Genomic DNA, 17,071 nt, shown 5'->3' on the forward strand with positions numbered 1-17,071 from the left:
TGGCTCTCTTAAAAGCATCTCATCTGCCAAACTAGTTTTCAGATTCAGGTATGTTGGAGTAGATTCACACTAAGGCAGCCTTGAGCAGTTTAACATGTTCTTTCAGCGCTTGGATTTTGGTACCAAATGGCTGTGGAAGGATGGTGCAGATCAGACCCTTCTGGCACTTAAACTAGAAGATACGACAATAAAGCTTCAGTATTTCTGCTTTCTTAAATCTATCATATCTTACCCTAGAAATAAAAGAAGGAAAGCAGAAGGATCAGCAATGCATTCTTGATTTTTTAAAAATATATTAGTCTTTGGGTCATTTTGTTTGTGTTGGTTTTTTAATACTTACACTAAAAATCTTCCCATCTGCTATTTTATTGCACCAGACCACGATTCTGATTTCATCAAACTCAGCACTTAGCTCTTGCTGAACACACATTCTTCTGTGTCAGGAACAAAGACATCCATTACTTGTTTGTTGTTACAGATCTTGCAGTGGCCACGAACACCGTACAACAGTTTTGAACAAATAATATTTCTCACATATAAAGTTTAATGAAAGTCAAAATCCAGTTCTTGTTTTACATAATAAATACTGTAATAAGGATATTTTCTTAAATCAGACTTGCATTTCAAATTAAATCTCAGCTTCAAAGACCAATAAATATCAAACTTCAAAGCAGCAAATCAAGTCAGTCTCAAAAAGGTGCCATTTGGTAATAGCTGTAAAAACAGTGTTGCCTCAACATGAAGGTTCCCAACTTTTTTGAAACATTTCAACACTTTAAATTCCCCTAATGAACTACAGTGCTGAAAATACAGCTCACACCATCTTCTCATGAAAGATTTCTGGGTTTAGAAGTAAAATCTGTCCTGGCACTGTAATAATGTCAATGTAAACCCACACTTCCCACTCCTCAAGGATGATGAGGTGCATTCTAGTCCTACGCAGTCCCTTTTGGGTAAGCAGACCCTACAGGATGAGTCAGGCAGCAATACCATGTGTCAGTTTGTCCTGAGCACCTTTAAAACAAGCCTGGGGGCACTTCAGTTTCTGAAGGGAAATCTCAGCCTCAGTGCCAGCAGTGCCAGGCTGCAGCTCAGTGTCTCACTGCTGCAGGTCCATCAGTGTATCCATCATGTCCCAGGGAAGTTTATCACAGTGACTCTTTTCACATTGTCTGAAGCTGATAAACCCTTGAACCTTTTTTCAAAAGATAACCCTGGTCATTCAGGGATCCAATAAAGCTTTCAAAATCAGATACCTGGAGAAAATAAAGACAAAAATATCAAACTGGAGAATGACACCTTATCTGATGTAAAGCACCATAAACCATTTCAAAGAACTCAGTGAAATAAAGTGAGCTAACAATAGGTTGGTTTCCTCAGCGAACTGTTGACCTACTTAGGAGGTGGCACACCATCAGTCCCACCCTTCTGTGCTCTACTTACACACTGTTTTTACTGTAGTGTTACACAGAACTTGTGTTCTCTACTTTATGACATGCACAAAGTATGCAGTTCCATATGTATAAATTCAAGTTCTGTAACACAAGTACCTACCAAAGAAAAGCCTGATTTCTACAACTCTCACTGATTTCCAGGTGTAGAACTCTGAATGGGCAAAAAATATTCTCTATGTGAAGGGAGAATGAGAGTTAATTGAATTAACTTTAAGTAGTTACTGAATTACTGACGGTTGTGGGAGAAGAGAGCTGGATGTACCATGTTCTGTCAGACAGGATTCAAAACAAATCTAGACTTGTGTACAGTCAACAGTTCAACAAGTTGGGAAACTGAAGCCATCTTGCCCCAGCAGGCCCAAGTAGGGTCACCAGGTAACAGAAAGAACAGCACCACTTCCCATAATTTATCTTTATGAAACTTATTATCACTACTTTTCACTCATTACATCTGAAATCCCATTTTAAATTGGCATTTAAAACTCTTTAACATAAAGCAAAAAGTAGAATTAGCCACCAATATTTTTGTTAGGCTGAAGCCCTACACAAATACAGAATGCAGGTCAATTACAGGGTAAAATACATTTGTGGCCATGTGTCCTACATGATGTTCCTATCAAGTTACAACATTAGGATGCTTGAAGCAGGAATGAAAACCCAAACCACAATATTTCATCCAGAGGAGGTCAAGCAGAAACACCATTGCACTGCTGAAATAGAGCAGGGACACCACAAGGATAAATTTTGGAACAAAAGTAAGTGTGCCCTCTGGGGAGCCAGAGGGACTAAACTATACTGAAACCCATATTGCTTTTCACAGAACAAAGCAGGGTCTTGTCAAGGACCAGCTTCAGAAACAGAATCAGCCCTTACTAGTGCGAGGAGTTGCTGCTGCCAAACAGCTGGTGAGGTTAGTAAAGCTTACAGAGGCACTTCAAGAAGACTGTTCAGCCTAAAAGCAGCATTAAATTGGTTATTTCTGTTCACTGCAAAGAGGCACAAGGAGGCACAACAGATGTGCCTTTTCTACTTCCCATTTTGCAATAAATAATTTTGACTGCTCTTGCAGTTTGCTGTTGAAGGAACGCCTGATTTCCAGACTCACCCGTATCTGTAGCTCCTTTGCAATCTGCCGAAGCTGCTGCAGGTCAAAGAGGTTGTTGTAGGTTCTTTCTGCGATGCTGTTCAGGGCAGAAATAAATCTTTTTGCCTGAGACCGGTTGCTCATCCCAGACCCGTGCTGGGAACGCTCAAAGTCCAGCTTTCCAAACTCGTCGGAGTAGGTTCCCAGCATGCTAAAAACAGATTAAAAAAAGTTTTGAATGAATAACACCTTGATTTATTTAATTTTTAAAGCAGTGTGTGTTACCTGTATTTCATTATTTCTATTACATCCTCAGCATCTTCCTTGGTACATTTCTCTCTTAATTCCAGCCTTGATCGTGCCTTAAAACAAAACAACAAAAAAAAAACACACAAAGGCTTATTAAAGATATATTATAGCTGACGTGAAAAAAGCTACAATCACTCTACAACAAGCACAAATTTTAGGAGCAGAGATGGAGAGGAAATTTTTTTTTTGTTAGTGTTACAATGTCACCTCCTGCATACTTGCATTATTAGCCTGTAGCTTGGAGTTTGTTTGCTTTGTATTCTTGTGAAGCAGCAGATCACAAATAGTGTTATCAAGGCAGAATGTTAGGGACAACAGCAGCATTCTAAGTTCAAGATTGGCAGCAGGTTGTTCCTGCCTGTACCTACTTTTTCTCCTTTTGGGGAATGCGACAGATTCCCTTTCCACCCCCTCAAGAGTGTTTTACTTTATAAGAGGCTTTAAGGAACAGTAGCTCTTAAACACTTCTAGGCCTCTTCCATTCTCACTTTTTTTTTAAACAAAACAAAAAAAGCAGAGTGGTGAATAAGCTGTCAAAAACTATAGGACATCAGAAGTATCTTAGGAACAATCTCTTTGCTTTCAGTCCCTGGAGTATTACAGCTTGAATGTACCTCTGTGAGTCGAATCAGCGACTCCAGCTGCCTCGTGGTGATTGGGGTACTGTCTGCTCCCTGGTTCTGCTTCCGGAGCTCAAGGTAGAATTCCTGGAGGACCTGGGCAGCCTCTGGAGATAAATTTGGGTGAACGTACTGCCGGGCATATCCCACGTACTTCCTCAGCAGCTGATGTGGAATGGCATCAAAGTTTTCTCCTGTTGAGATCTAACCCAATTACAAGAAACTTAGATTTCTGTCAGAACCCTAGACAATAAAAGTTTTAATATAAAATCATCATCGTCTATGCTTTATCTGGTGGAGTCATCGCTGTAAGGGCTTTAGTGCTTAATATATGAACAGTGTACTTGAAGTCCATACACTGTGCTTAGACATGTAAACACACATGCTTGGCCATTTCAGAAGAAGCAGCCAAGGCTTCTCGTTTGCCTTGATAAGAAGTGCCAAATGGGATTTAACTATATAATGAATTCTTTCTCAAAAAGAGAAAATCCAAATTCCTAGTTGTTACAGCTCTGCAGAAGACTAACCCATCACTGCTGATATCCCATTTCCAGAAGTGCATGGGTTTAGCTTCAGCAGGAATATTTCTCCCAAGACCTGTCATTGGACAATATCAGTTCCCAAACTGATCACTGAAGTCTAAAAAGAAATATACTTCCTCTCCTGTAATCCATGAATCTGTCTAATTGCAGATGCCCAAGGATTTGTTTACACATGGCTTTATTTGGATTCAATACTTCATTGCATATCACGTTATATCAAATTATTATATCCAGTCTAATTTTGTAGCTCTTTATTGAAACCTAACACAGCAAATTTGCTTTAGAGCATCTCATGCAAAGTGTCTTCTCACAACCAAAAACCCACCAGCTCAGCTAATAAATTCTCTTCCATGTGATGAAGATGTTTTGAGCCACATCTTCCAGCAGGACAGGTCATGTTAGCTATAAGAGGCAATTGGTAGAAACAGGTAAATGCTTCCTCTAATTCAGAAGCGATCATGAGAAGAATGGGAGTGGCAGACTGAGGACATCCAGCAGGTCAGCGTCACCAGGTCCCAGTGCAGGGGCAGAGCAACAATCCCAGGACAAGTCCTACCTTTAGCCTTTCAAGCAGTGGTCTGTCAGACACAGCCTGAAGGACAGAGCGGTCCTGGGAGCTGCTCCGGGTCCCAGCGGCGCTGCTGCTCCCTGCCTGCTTCCCTGCCCGGATCGCCATCACGTGCTCGGACAGCAGGTGGTCGTGGTCTTCATTGGGGGTGTCCAGCAGGATGAAAACCAGATCGAATCTTGACAGTAAAGCACTCCCCATTCTAGAGTAAAGGCAAGGAACCACACGGTGCTCAGAGAAGACGAAAAATTATAGCAACCCTGTTCCACTTCAAGTACATATAAAAAAGTCCTGTCCTGTTCATTCAGAATAAAGTAGAAAAGCAATTTCTCTCTCAAGAGCCACCAAAAATTATTAAAGTTTGTGTTCAAGCTCCAGAAAACTAGAAAGCAATTATACACAAGACACCGGACTACCAGAAACATCTACTCCTGAATGTGAACTATAAAAGCAGCATTTCAGAAAGTGCTCACTTTAAGTTCTCAGACACTGTTTTGGCTTTGTTATAATGTCCTCCCACTGGGTTTGCTGCAGCAACAATGGATGTCCGAGCTGGCAAACTGCAAACGATGCCGGCCTTGGCAAGGCTGATGCTTTGCTGTTCCATGGCTTCCAACAAAGCCTGATGCTGGTTTCCCATCTTGTCAAATTCATCTATTCCACAAATTCCTGGAAGCAATCAAAACAAGACAAAGACTTACTAGAAAACACATTAACTGATGGGCAAGTGTGTGCTACAATCCAGTAGTCACTACATCAGAAGTCCAACCTAGAATCCCAGGGACTGCAGGAGACACTGGACAAAGTCTCCATTTCAGCAAGGTTTGTTTTCACCTCATGGTAATGCAGCCAAACCATTATGAAGTCAGCCTGACTTGTAGATCTTGATTACACATTAAAATGACCAAACAAGCTTTTTATAAATGGACAACAAATCTCACAAGCTATCTCTTTTTCAAAAATTTTAAGAGTCCAGCAGATGCCATCGAGTCACATTTCTGAACAAAAAAAAAAATACTAGTTCTTTGACAGTAAGTCTAGTATGTGAATTGCAGAAATCAAGTTTTCCTACACCCAAGGAAAGCAGGGATCCCCTCAAGAGAACTCACTGGTGAAGCTCAGAATTTCCCATGGTGTGGAAAGCCAATATCATACTTCAAGTATACATTTTTAGTCCACCGTTAAACGAGCACTGTGGTTAATCTTAGAGTCAGCAGTGCACACACTCCTGCCCCTCACATATCATCATACAAAACCTGTGGTATTTACATGTATTACCTTGATCTCCAAGCACTAAAGCACCAGCTTCCAAGGCAAAATCTCCAGAAGTGCCATCTCTAGACAGTGTAACAGTCAGGCCAGAGCTGGTGGAAGTATTACCACAAACATACACACCTCGAGGAGCAACGTTACATACTGCCTAGAAGAGAAAGAAATACTTTTTCCCTCCCCAAAGTGAAGAATTTCATAAAGCTTATCCTAGAGAAACAATTCAAAGTAAACCCAAACTTATTTCTATTTTACATGGCCCAACTGTAAAGCTATAACTCCTGGCAACCCCAAGAGACATACTTGTGCAATGCAGTAGGAGAAACTTTGGTCACCTGCAGTACAGCCGTACCCTACTGTGTTATCAAAATTACTGGGACCTTGGGCACAGCACTTAAAGCACATTATAGAAGTATGTTGAAATGCTCAGGGACGTACTGTCTGTCATGGAATTGCAGATAAATAGTTTCTGTATCTTCAGACCCCAAGGTCTGTTTAGACTAGAGTCTTGCCCTAGTGCCCAACACATGCTGCTTCACAGAAAGCACACGTAGTTCTCCCCACAGCTCAGGGATAAAGGACAGTCCTAGTTTTCTCCATGCCTCTTGTATCCAGAAAGCAGCCTGCAATTTGAAATATGAACTAGAAAAGCAAAGCATGGTAAGCTTGAACACAGACAGGTTGCAGTTAAATTTGCCTAGACCACAGTTATAACTGGATTTTCTCGGATAATACCTATAATTACTCTGCAACTGGTACCTCTGTTTTATTTAAAAGATAACACTCAAATACTTGTTTAGTATCAAATATGTGACAGGCACCAAGTAGGGAAAAAAACCCCCAACCAACCAAAAAAAAAACCCAAACCAAAAACCCTGGCTCCTACACAGGCTCCTTGGCTTTTCTCCTTTTCTTTAACAGTGATGACTGAGAGGAATCTTGTCTCAGGGTTGTATCTGAGGAACAGAGTACTAGCTTTTCTTAAATGTTACTAAAAAACAGAATGCCAATGTGAAGAAAACAAATCAGCTACTCTGTGCCAGAGAGTCCCCATTCAACGAAAAAATAATTTAAAAATGTGTTTGTTAAGATGCTTGCAAACAAATCCATCACTGTGGTTAAACTATTGCAAATCACATCCTAACATAACAGGTCCACATTAGAAAGACTCAGACTTTTTAAACAAGGTATGCAATGCTGCAGGTCTAAGTGAACTCTGTCCCTCTTTCACTTCACAGTAACTATGGGAAAAGAAACGGAATTTTAAAACCATTCCTTTTAAGACAAAAAAACCCCAACCCTATTACTAACTGATTTTGTCACGGTCATGCAGAAATGCCCACCAAGATTAAAACCCAAATGCAGCAGCTGGTCCCTCTCCCAGAAAGCCAAGATCTGTTCTAGCAACATAAAAACAGGGCAAGAGAATGGAAGTAAACCTCACTGGAGGTGAGTTACATGGCAAAAAGTTGCATTTGTTCCAAGAGTGTACTTATTCTGACAGTGGACCAGCTAAGTGAAGATAGGAAGGAGTGAACCTCCTCACTGGGGAAAAGGGTGTATATGGAAGGGCAAGACAACAAGCCTATAAACCTATACCTGAAAGTCCACAGGTAGATATGTACTGACCAAGTGCACCTGCTTTGGAAAGTGTTTTAACAGGCCCTTCTGCAAGGCTCCTTGCAAGTACCCCTTTGGGTACTATCCTATATTTGAGGTATCCTACATGAAAACATAACTCCAGCCAGGCTCAAGCAACCCCTTGGTCTTAGCACACCTATCCTACCATGATTACAAGAAGTCAAGATAACAAGGAATTAGAGACAGACAGAGGACAGTGCTACATCAATCCATACTTGCAACATTTGACTTTTTCCTAATCCTGGATCTCCAACAACCAGAACATGTGGATCTCCTCGCACTGGGATTCTGTTCTTGTCATCCACAAACTTCTGACATCCTCCAAATAACGCCAGGGCCAAACCTGCCTTTACAATCTGTTGTGGAACATACCAACACTGATAAGTATTTGATCATGGTGACCAATACTGACAAGCTCCCCAGCATTGGCTGTAATAACTCTTTTCATTTTGGATGACTGAACTTAAAGGTACAAGGCTGCCACTTCCTTGGTACCAAAAGTGACTGGGAGTCACAGTCACCAGTAACAGTCCCTTACCCACACCCCAGAAAAGTTTTATAAATCCTTTAGGAGTTTACTGTGGCATAAACATTTCAATCAGAAATTGCAAGCAGAGTTGTTAAATTACTTACCTCGTGGCCATAGATTGCAGGACAAAGAGAGCTGAAAAACAAAGAACAATTCAACATGAGGGGAGTATAAATCAACGCATCAGTATTAAATAATCCCTTATTCTGTCTCTTGTCACAGAACACCTTTATAAACATATAAAACTTTTAGTTGGCTGCTACTGAATTTCCAGCAGAATCAGTTTGGACCAGCAGCATCAAATTTCTTGAAATATTTGTACAAGAAATGCTTGATAATAAGAAAAGACTTTCACTCGAATTCCCACCAAGACAGAGAAGAACCAGCTTCCCAGTGGTTTCTGCACCTCTTCTTATCTTAATCAAGTAACTAACTGTAACCCTACTTTTAAAGTGCTAGTTTTGCATTCTTTGACTCCACTGGGAGGGCCTGAGGGACACCTAGAAGAGTATTTCTCAGTCTGAAATGAGGGTTTTTCACACCCTAGGCTCAGTTCTTGCAGCTCTTTACTCCACTGTAAAGCAGAGAACAAAATGGTACTTCTAACTTGAATTTGCTCAGTGAGGAGCAAAATTAATTAATTGTTTTTTTATTCATAGCTTTCTGTCTCAGGGTTGAAACAAAACACAGTTAACTCATTGTATCCTTAAACCCCTCCCAAAGTCCTAACACCCCCACTGCAATAGTTTCACTTCCTCCCAAGTTCCTTACCCACTAAAGTTTGTTATATCTCTGTGGTTTCTGTTGCACAAGCCTTGGACATTGCATAGCTTTAAGATGAGCTGTCACATTTGTCTGAGGGTGGTCGTGCTGATTCACAAGTCCAGTCCTAGACCTAGTCTAGGTCTAACACAACTTACTTTACGATGAGCCTGAAGAGATTTTCCTCAGCTTGAATTTCTTGGACAGCATAGAGGTCTTTAAGTGAAAACTCCATGAACGATCTTTGGAAAGTCTCGTCATCAAAATTCTTTAGTTTTTGTCCTTTACTGTTGCTGACAGAATTTGCCTCAATGTACAACAAGAACATACACTTGTCATTCTTATTTTTAGAAGCTCCTGTTAGAAAAATTGAGAAAGGATGATGGAGCATTTTTCTTCTATCGTTAAGTATTCATATCATCTACAAATGGCATAGAATAATTCAGAAATATCATACATACGTGCAAAATGTTCATATTTAAGTACTGAACATCTTCATTTTCTAAAATTGATGCAAAATAAGTTTCTAATTACATTTGTTCTTTTAAGGTTTCTCCATTCACGTACACAAGAAAATATGTTGCTGAAATGGAGGGTCTATGTTGAGACAGAGAATTTTCTCCCAGAATAAAATAAGTTTTCCAGGAATTTTAAATTATTACATTATTGCAGTCAAGTAAAAGTTGAATATAAAATGTTTCCACTCAATATTTAGAGGAGAAAAAGATGCACAGTGCAGAAGCATTAAACATATAGCTTAATAATTAATCATTTTCTCCAGTGATCATTAAGCAGAGAATGAAGTCTCAGGGTAAAACAGTACTGCAGTTATCTGCAATGTATTCTGTTACAGCTTTGCACAATATATTAAAAAAAAAAAGTTGTAAGATTTGACTAGGGAGGACTAAACTAAGAAAGATAACAGTCCTTCACAACAATGTGAAAGTTCTCCTAATGTTTGAAGGAGATATTAAAGGAACTGATGAGTCATAGTGAGACTTCAGGAAATAGGGATGTCCCCCCTACATTAGTGGTCCCAAGATGGCTTTTCTGTCAGCTGACATCAGATGTCAGACTGGCACTTCACATTCAGGCCTGCAGTTGTGCTGCAAACCCCACCCTCTATCAGTGACGAGAGGCAGTGCACCTTTTGGGCAGCCCTCCTGTCAAAAGAACTCTTCACTGTAAAACTCTGGTAACTTCTGAAGAAATGTACCCTTAATGCACTTACGACTTGGAGAGCTCAGATTAGGGGGGGTGGCTGTTCTTGCGTAATCCCTAAAAAAACCCCACCCTCAGGAGAAAGTGTTCTCAGATGCTGTATTTCACCTTCCTCAGTGCTTGACACCTTGACTATCCCTGTGATGGTGACCATATCTCCCGGGACACAGCTGTCCACAAGATCCTGAACCAGTTCACACTCGATTGTGCGAGGGATCCGTCCCGCTTCCCGCTGGTCATCTGCCATGAGCTCCTGCACCCTGCCAAACACGAGGTGAGTTACACACCAGTTCAGCTGCAGCAGCCAAGAGCTGCAGCCGTTAAGCATCCAGCCAATCCTTTCCAAATTGAAAAGGGATACAGCAGAAATGCCCTGGTAAATTCTAGAAACAACAGCGCTGGAGAAACAGGCTTTTTCAATTCAGATTTCAACAAATGGGTGTAAATTATGCATAAAACTTAGAAAGACTCCTATGAACTCCAAGTTGAAACTCAGATTTTCTAGCACTGCTGAGCATGTTAATGTAGAAATAAGCACAGTACATGAAATAAGATGGATCCCATATACAAAAAATATGAGGTCAGACATTATAAACCCTCATAAATGCTTAATTGGTATTTTAACCCTAGAAAAGCCCAAGAGATTTCTCAGACCATAACAAGAACAGTAGTTCACTCTACAGTTGTGAAAGGCTAGCAAAGTTTCAGTTCTGGCTCTGCACTTGGAGCTCTGATAGTTTTTCTTGAAGCCGAGTCAAGCTTTACTGAAGAAGCTGTGATAAACATCGCCCTCTAGAGCTGCTACATCAGCACGACTTTTTAAAGGAATTTTTAAATTGCTTACATTACAGAACATTACTAAAGAAAAACTTACTTAGATGTCACTTGTCACACCAAGACTTTTGACACAGAGCATGTGAACTTACAGAATCTGCATGTTAGAAGTGGGAAAAAGTAAGCAGAGTCCCGTTTTTAACAAGCTGACACCATTCCTGCTGTGAGCCAGCGGGATGAAACACATCACAGTCTTCTGAACAGGTATTATGGGGCAACAGTATTCTACCTTCCTACTGCTAATTTAACACTGTTAATTTCTGTAAATATTGCTATGCTCCCCCATAGCAAAGGTCTCGCAGATTTTACTTGCTGATTAGACAAAGAAAGTAGATGAACAGGCAGGTGTAGCACTATTTCCTTCTACTGACTGTACCTTAAGGACTGGGGGGCACAAGATCACTTCAAACTAAGATTTTTAACCCTCCAGTTTACTTTCAGTTCATTCATGTCAACTGACACAGCTGACTGATATAACTTAATAGGTCTTTTCTAGCTGACTTATATCTCATTAAAGGAAATCATTAAATCATAGATGCAATAAGAAGTGATCAAGAGAAGCTGCAAAGAGCACAAACTGAACATTTCTCAAAGAACTCTGTAACGGCAGGACAAATTTCCAGGAAGCTATTCCATAGGGTAGGTTACAAAGTATACCAGTGCTTGGATAAAACAACTGCTTTGTGATACAAATGTTGAAGAGTGCTTTCTGCAAAAGAATAAGATTATTAAAATTACACAGTGTAACAGGGGTTGAGCCACCCTGTCACTTTTTGAGTATCCCGTGGCATTACATTTTTGTGCAGAAGGGAGGATGTGCTTACTTAACAGACTGCCAGTCCACTGTAGTGGTTAAAGGAGAGCTCCTGTCAGCTGTGAAGGATCGGCCACGGCACTCAGGAACAAGGCACTGTAACAACAGGAATTCTCATTCATTCTCAGCCTTTTTTAAAATCATAAGTTGAAACTGCTTTATTTGATTCAGAAAAAAAAAGCAAAGCAATAGGATTCATTATCGTTCCAGGAAAAAAGCTAGTTAAGTTAGGGCTATAAATTAGCATGTACATAATTAATGAAGAGTTATCAAGCACAGACACCTGAACTCTGACTCACAGTTGCTGGAGCAAACACAGAAACACAGCTGAATTGTATGATCCCCTTCCTGAACTGGTTTGAGTTGGGGAAGGGCAGTGGGGGGGAAGAGGAGGTGGTGGGTGGGTTTTCCTGGTTTTTTTTTTATTTAGTGCAGTGTTTTGGTTGGCTGCTTTGTTTTGGTGGGTTTGTTTTAATACCCACAGAGGCTCTAGATAATTTTTTTCACTTGAGGACATCAAGTGACATAAAATAAACAAGCACTGTCCTATTTCTAACAGCTTTTTAAGTCCAGATAACAAACAGCGAAATGAAAATAGAAAGTTCTAAACAAAACTCACAACCCCCCCCCAGTGCAGGCGCAGAAAACCACCACAGCCAGGTGGAAGAATCTTTTTAAACATAAGCAGTGAAATGGAAATTAGGGGTTAATATTTTTTCTAGATTTCAGGGAGTTTTTATGTATTGCTTTGTCACGTACGCTGTTTCAGCAGGATATGCTTTTTTTCAAGTAAAAAGGGCCTGAAGTAACAGGAGTTGCATGGTATGATTAATTTTTTCCAGTGTGTCAGTTGTCTAACCCAGCTTTATAGACTACATTTTTAATTTTTTTTTTTCTCTTTTTTACTACCGTTTGTGTCTTTTTTTGCGCAAATCACAACCGATAAGGGAAAAAGTATGAAGTGCAACGGTTTTAACTTACCTTAGTTGGAAGGGTGTACTTTCCATCAGGGAGAGGAACACTCTGAACATCCCCACACGTGGCACACACAAAAGCCAGCTTGGTGCACAGAGGCTTTATGTTGCTGACACGCACGACGGTGCCACGCAGGGCGATGTATTTGCCGTAGCAGTTGGCCCGGACGTTCTTCAGCTGAGTCAGCGGGTCATAGTTGTACACCCTGCACAAAAATTAAGCATTAACATTTTGAAAGCTTAGCACACATAAATGCAGGACAAAAAGAAATCTAAAAACCCACAAAACCCACCCAAACAAACAAACAAAAAAGTACTCCCCCCGGTGGAAAAAAAACGGTAATCCAGAAAAAAATGGTTGGAAATATTTTGTCGGCAGACCCACGGCATAGTCTTTGATTCTTGTTCTAGAAAACATTTAATAATCTCCAAAGGTATACATCTCAACAGCTGTACAGTTTGTTTATGTAGTGACACCTCCCTCCTGTAAACAACTGAGGTTAGCAATACAACAGAAACTACTTTATAATCATGTCTAATTGTCTCTTTCCATTATTTCAGATAAACACTGCAGTTGTAACGCAAAAGGGTCAAAGTTTTATCATGCCTGGGCTCCAAAACAAAGGGTGAGTTTTTGTGTTTCAAGGACATAAGGACATCAGGTACAACACATTGACCCTTTTTAAGGGCAACAAAGTACCTAGACAAATAAATCAGAATGAAACTCAAGACAGAGTTGTTTATCATGGAGTGGATCCCATAAGGTTTTCCAGTCCAACCCTCCTGCCCAAGCAGGGTCAGCCAGAGCAGGTTGCCCAGATACAAGTCCAGTTGAGTTTTGAATATCTTCATGGAGGGAGACTACACAACCTCTCTCACAGTAAAACAGTGTTCACATGGACTTTTAAGAGTTTTAATTTGTACCCTTTGTCCCTTGTCCTGTCACTAGGCCCCAATAAGAGTAAGGCTCTCGAAATCCAGGTTTTTCCCTGCTCCCTCAACTTAGGACCCCGAACATCACCATCACATGGAGCTGCAAAACTGTTTTAGAATCATGATCTATTACTGATTTATGGAATGCTTTTGTCTACAGGATAATGGTCTGTAACTGTCTCTTGGAATCTGAGAGTTTGTACATACCTTTATTTGGACACAGGTTTCTCTTAAACACATCCTACTGTGTAGTTAAAAGCACGCTGTTATAATTATAAAAGTGCAGAACTTAAAAATACATCATAGGGCAATAAACCCCCAAAATAAATCCACTTGCCATCCACATGCCAAAACATGCTGCTTTCCCATACCAACTCACCACCAGCAGGGAATTAAAAACCATAATAAAAAAGAAAATAATTTTTTTTAAAAAGTAATTTAAACTCAAACAGAGCTTATACTCCCAGTTCCCCTCAGACCCTTGAAGTCTGAGATGCCATTACTTAAGGAAGTAAAGAAAAAATTCTAAGGACTCGTTTCATCAAAAACTCAAAGGAAATCACATTTTAAAAATCATAACAGCAATTCTGTTTTTGTAAGAAACATTCAGAATTAATGCAACCTCAGTTTATTCCAAATTATTGTAACATCAGCCTTCTTAATTTCAAATTGAAGTTTAGTTAGAATTAATATTCTTGACTGTCTACCAGTAATCACTCAATAGATTTAAGCTAATAAGAAATAACACATCCTCATATGCCACTGCCAAAACATCCATATGAGGAATAATAAATATTACCAGCTTCAGCTTATGTCCACACCCTCCAAATCAACCTCCTTATTACAAAGATGTGCCTTTTGCTAACAAAAAGCTTGATCATAATTACATCCTAACTTCTCCAGTAAACAAAAATTTAAGTAGTTCTGCTTTTAATCAATACATGCTTTATAGAATAGTTGTACTACTTATAAGTCACTTTTCTACTTACAAGTTTTTCTAGTCACTCGCTGTTTGCTCATCTTATAAGCATGTTTCATTTCACTTTTTTCTTCACAAGGACAGTTTAGCTTTTGTCATGGTGAAGAAAAAAGCAAAATGTAGACTGTTCTTCTGGAAATAGCTTCACAGAGTCAAGTCCTTCAATAAATATGTAAGCCTTCAGCAACACGAATGGACACTGACAACCATTAGACAAGAAGCAAAGAGGTCTTACTTGGAAAAACTCAAACACTCAACACCCATTACCTGGCATGAATGAGAGGCACATTTATTATAGGTTCTCCCTCAAGTGGCAATCCTTCCTGCACCTGCAGCTCTGCAGCATGCCTTTCCAGGTCCTTGGTCAGCACCTACATGGAACAGAAAGGAGGACATAGCTGCAGTGTGCCATGCTCAGCACGGATTCATGGATTCGCTGGTAAGTTCAATTAGCATCCCTTACAATCACATCCTCCTGCTGAAGTCTAATGACTGTCCAGTGACACCCCACTAAATAATGTTTTTCTGCTTCTGAGCAGTTTTAAGCTTTATTTTAAATGGAATTTAAAAATCAACCTATTCATTGGGTTTGGGTTTTTTAATTTAAAAAAAAAAGTATACAGCAACCTTTAATGCTGTGGTCAAAAAGTGAAGTTTCATTTGACTAAAGCACCAACATCTGAACTTGCCTGTCAACAGGCACTGAAATGCTGCTTTAAGAGACATGGAGCAGTGCCAGGAATTCTTGAATCTGCTCACCGTTCATCCACCAGCCATGGTTTTGCTGTGTGAGGTGGGATAGGCAGCACAAATAACTTGCAGTATATTAAAAAACACCCCCAGGAATTAGAATTTCCACTAGGGAGTAACACAGGTGCTAGAACTACATTTAACTGCTGTAACAATGAATAAACAAAATGCACCAAAGCACTTTCAAAATGTGATTTCGTGGGCCCTACAGAAATGGGAAAGGTTCAAGGATCTGAGTTTTAAATAAACAGTAATTTCTCATAAGACAGGAAAACAGAGATTTGGGGTTTATAACATTTATAACTTCTTTGTTGTGAGGGTTATGCTTCTATGTATTAGAACATCATATTTACCTGGTGAATTGCCAAACCCATACACTGCAGTATTTTCTCAGGCATGTCCCTTAATTCCGTAGATATATTTGGTATCGATTTAGTCAATTCTCTGTCTTGTATTAGTTCCTTATAATCCACAAGAATACTTCCTTTTCTTTCTATTTCATCCTGTGAAACATTGTAAGTTACAAAATACCCCTCAAATTAGAAGCACAACACATCCAAATTATGTCATAAACGTTTCATGTCTACGATGGAGGTTATTTTTGATGGAAAAACCACTCAAGATTTGTAATGTTCTTGTATCAACAACAGGTTGTTGGGGTGGGACATGTTTTGGGTTGTTTTTTTACCTTGTCATAAAGCTCAATGCGTTGCATGAAAAACTTTTCAAAGGCTTGAGTCTTCTGGACAAAAGGAGATTTGTCACTAAAAGCTAATTAGAAACATAACACATTAGTAACTAAGAGGAAATAATTGCTTCAGTTTCACAGAATACCTACACAGGTAATTTCTCTTCCCTTATTTTTCTGCACTCCAAAGCTAAGGAGGATGATAGATCTCTACAGTATCACAGTAATGTTCTATTGTAAGACCTGTTACAAAACAGAACTTTGTTGAAGATGGTATAGGACAAGCACATATGAAAAGTCCAGTAGAGAATGCATATTCCAGTCTTTGATACACTGCAGGTTTGGTGTGCCTAATTGAACAGGCTTTAAAAAAAATAAATCACATTTTACACTATTAAGGATTCTTTTCTGAGGTTTGCAGCCCACAGAGATTACGGTACGCCACAAGACAGAAGTCTGTATTGTATTCATGGTTTTATATAACAGATATGTATTTTGGTGTTTTTCTGTTGAACCTATAACTCTACAAACACAACATATACCAATTCTAGGAAAAAAAAATTAAAATACTTGCTATATATAATTTTGGTCTAAAAATACCTTCAGAGAAATAAAGTTTCCAGCCCTTGTAGGGAATAAACTGGTCCAGCGTTGACTGGACTAGTCGAGATTTTGCTGGGGGAGGGAAAAAAAAAAGATTAACATGGGGACTAAAAAAAAGTGATAGTAAAACTTTGCATTTACTCTCAGTGATTCATTTGACCTCGAGAGACAAACAGCTGTAATTGCCTAGCACGGAAGTAAGTCAAAAGAAAAGCGCTTTGGCTTCAGAAAGCAAGTAGAAGCACAGGATTTGGCTCACCAGGTTCGGGAATCCTTTTGCTCTCTGCCTTCTGTCCCCTGCCTCGCCATCCTTCTCGCCATCCTCCTCGCCACCCCTGAAAGCCTCTGCCCCGGGCGCACCCCCGGCCCCGGGGATCCCTGCTCATCTCCCTCCGCCGGCGCCAACAAACTGCGGTAAAGAAACAGAAATTTTACCAGAAGATACTCAATTTAAATTAGGGCTATTTGCCAGGGGGGGGGACGGCGCGCGCGGAGGG

The 17,071-nt window shown here is 39.9% G+C and overlaps 1 protein-coding gene across 1 annotated transcript; it reads right to left on the minus strand.

The window, feature by feature from the left end:
• Positions 1-355: 355 nt before the first annotated feature.
• On the minus strand, positions 356-16,964 carry MCM8 (minichromosome maintenance 8 homologous recombination repair factor). The gene is made up of 18 exons (XM_018084450.2): positions 16,834-16,964; positions 16,572-16,646; positions 15,972-16,054; positions 15,637-15,786; positions 14,801-14,904; positions 12,629-12,827; positions 11,658-11,743; positions 10,108-10,259; positions 8,937-9,135; positions 8,121-8,151; positions 7,703-7,843; positions 5,856-5,997; positions 5,051-5,246; positions 4,566-4,779; positions 3,462-3,671; positions 2,824-2,900; positions 2,560-2,749; positions 356-1,256 (listed from the first exon to the last, which is right to left on the minus strand). Exons 1-18 carry the CDS (start codon positions 16,958-16,960, stop codon positions 1,164-1,166), a joined length of 2,469 nt encoding a protein of 822 aa, XP_017939939.2. The 5' UTR covers positions 16,961-16,964; the 3' UTR covers positions 356-1,163.
• Between the last annotated feature and the right edge of the window lie 107 nt (positions 16,965-17,071).

Source organism: Manacus vitellinus, unplaced genomic scaffold (assembly GCF_001715985.3).
Source record: "Manacus vitellinus isolate BGI_N305 unplaced genomic scaffold, ASM171598v3 scaffold_70_pilon, whole genome shotgun sequence".
NCBI classification, from domain to species: Eukaryota; Metazoa; Chordata; class Aves; order Passeriformes; family Pipridae; genus Manacus; species Manacus vitellinus.

Bases quoted from the DNA above. Each gene is read 5' to 3' on its own strand.
- MCM8 (XM_018084450.2), bottom strand. From the start codon at position 16,960: ATGAGCAGGGATCCCCGGGGCCGGGGGTGCGCCCGGGGCAGAGGCTTT. The intron at 11,744-12,628 runs GTAAGTTAAAAC...CTGTTGTTACAG, and splicing joins AGTACACCCTTCCAACTAAG to TGCCTTGTTCCTGAGTGCCG. The intron at 10,260-11,657 runs GTAAGCACATCC...CGTGTTTGGCAG, and splicing joins GTGGACTGGCAGTCTGTTAA to GGTGCAGGAGCTCATGGCAG.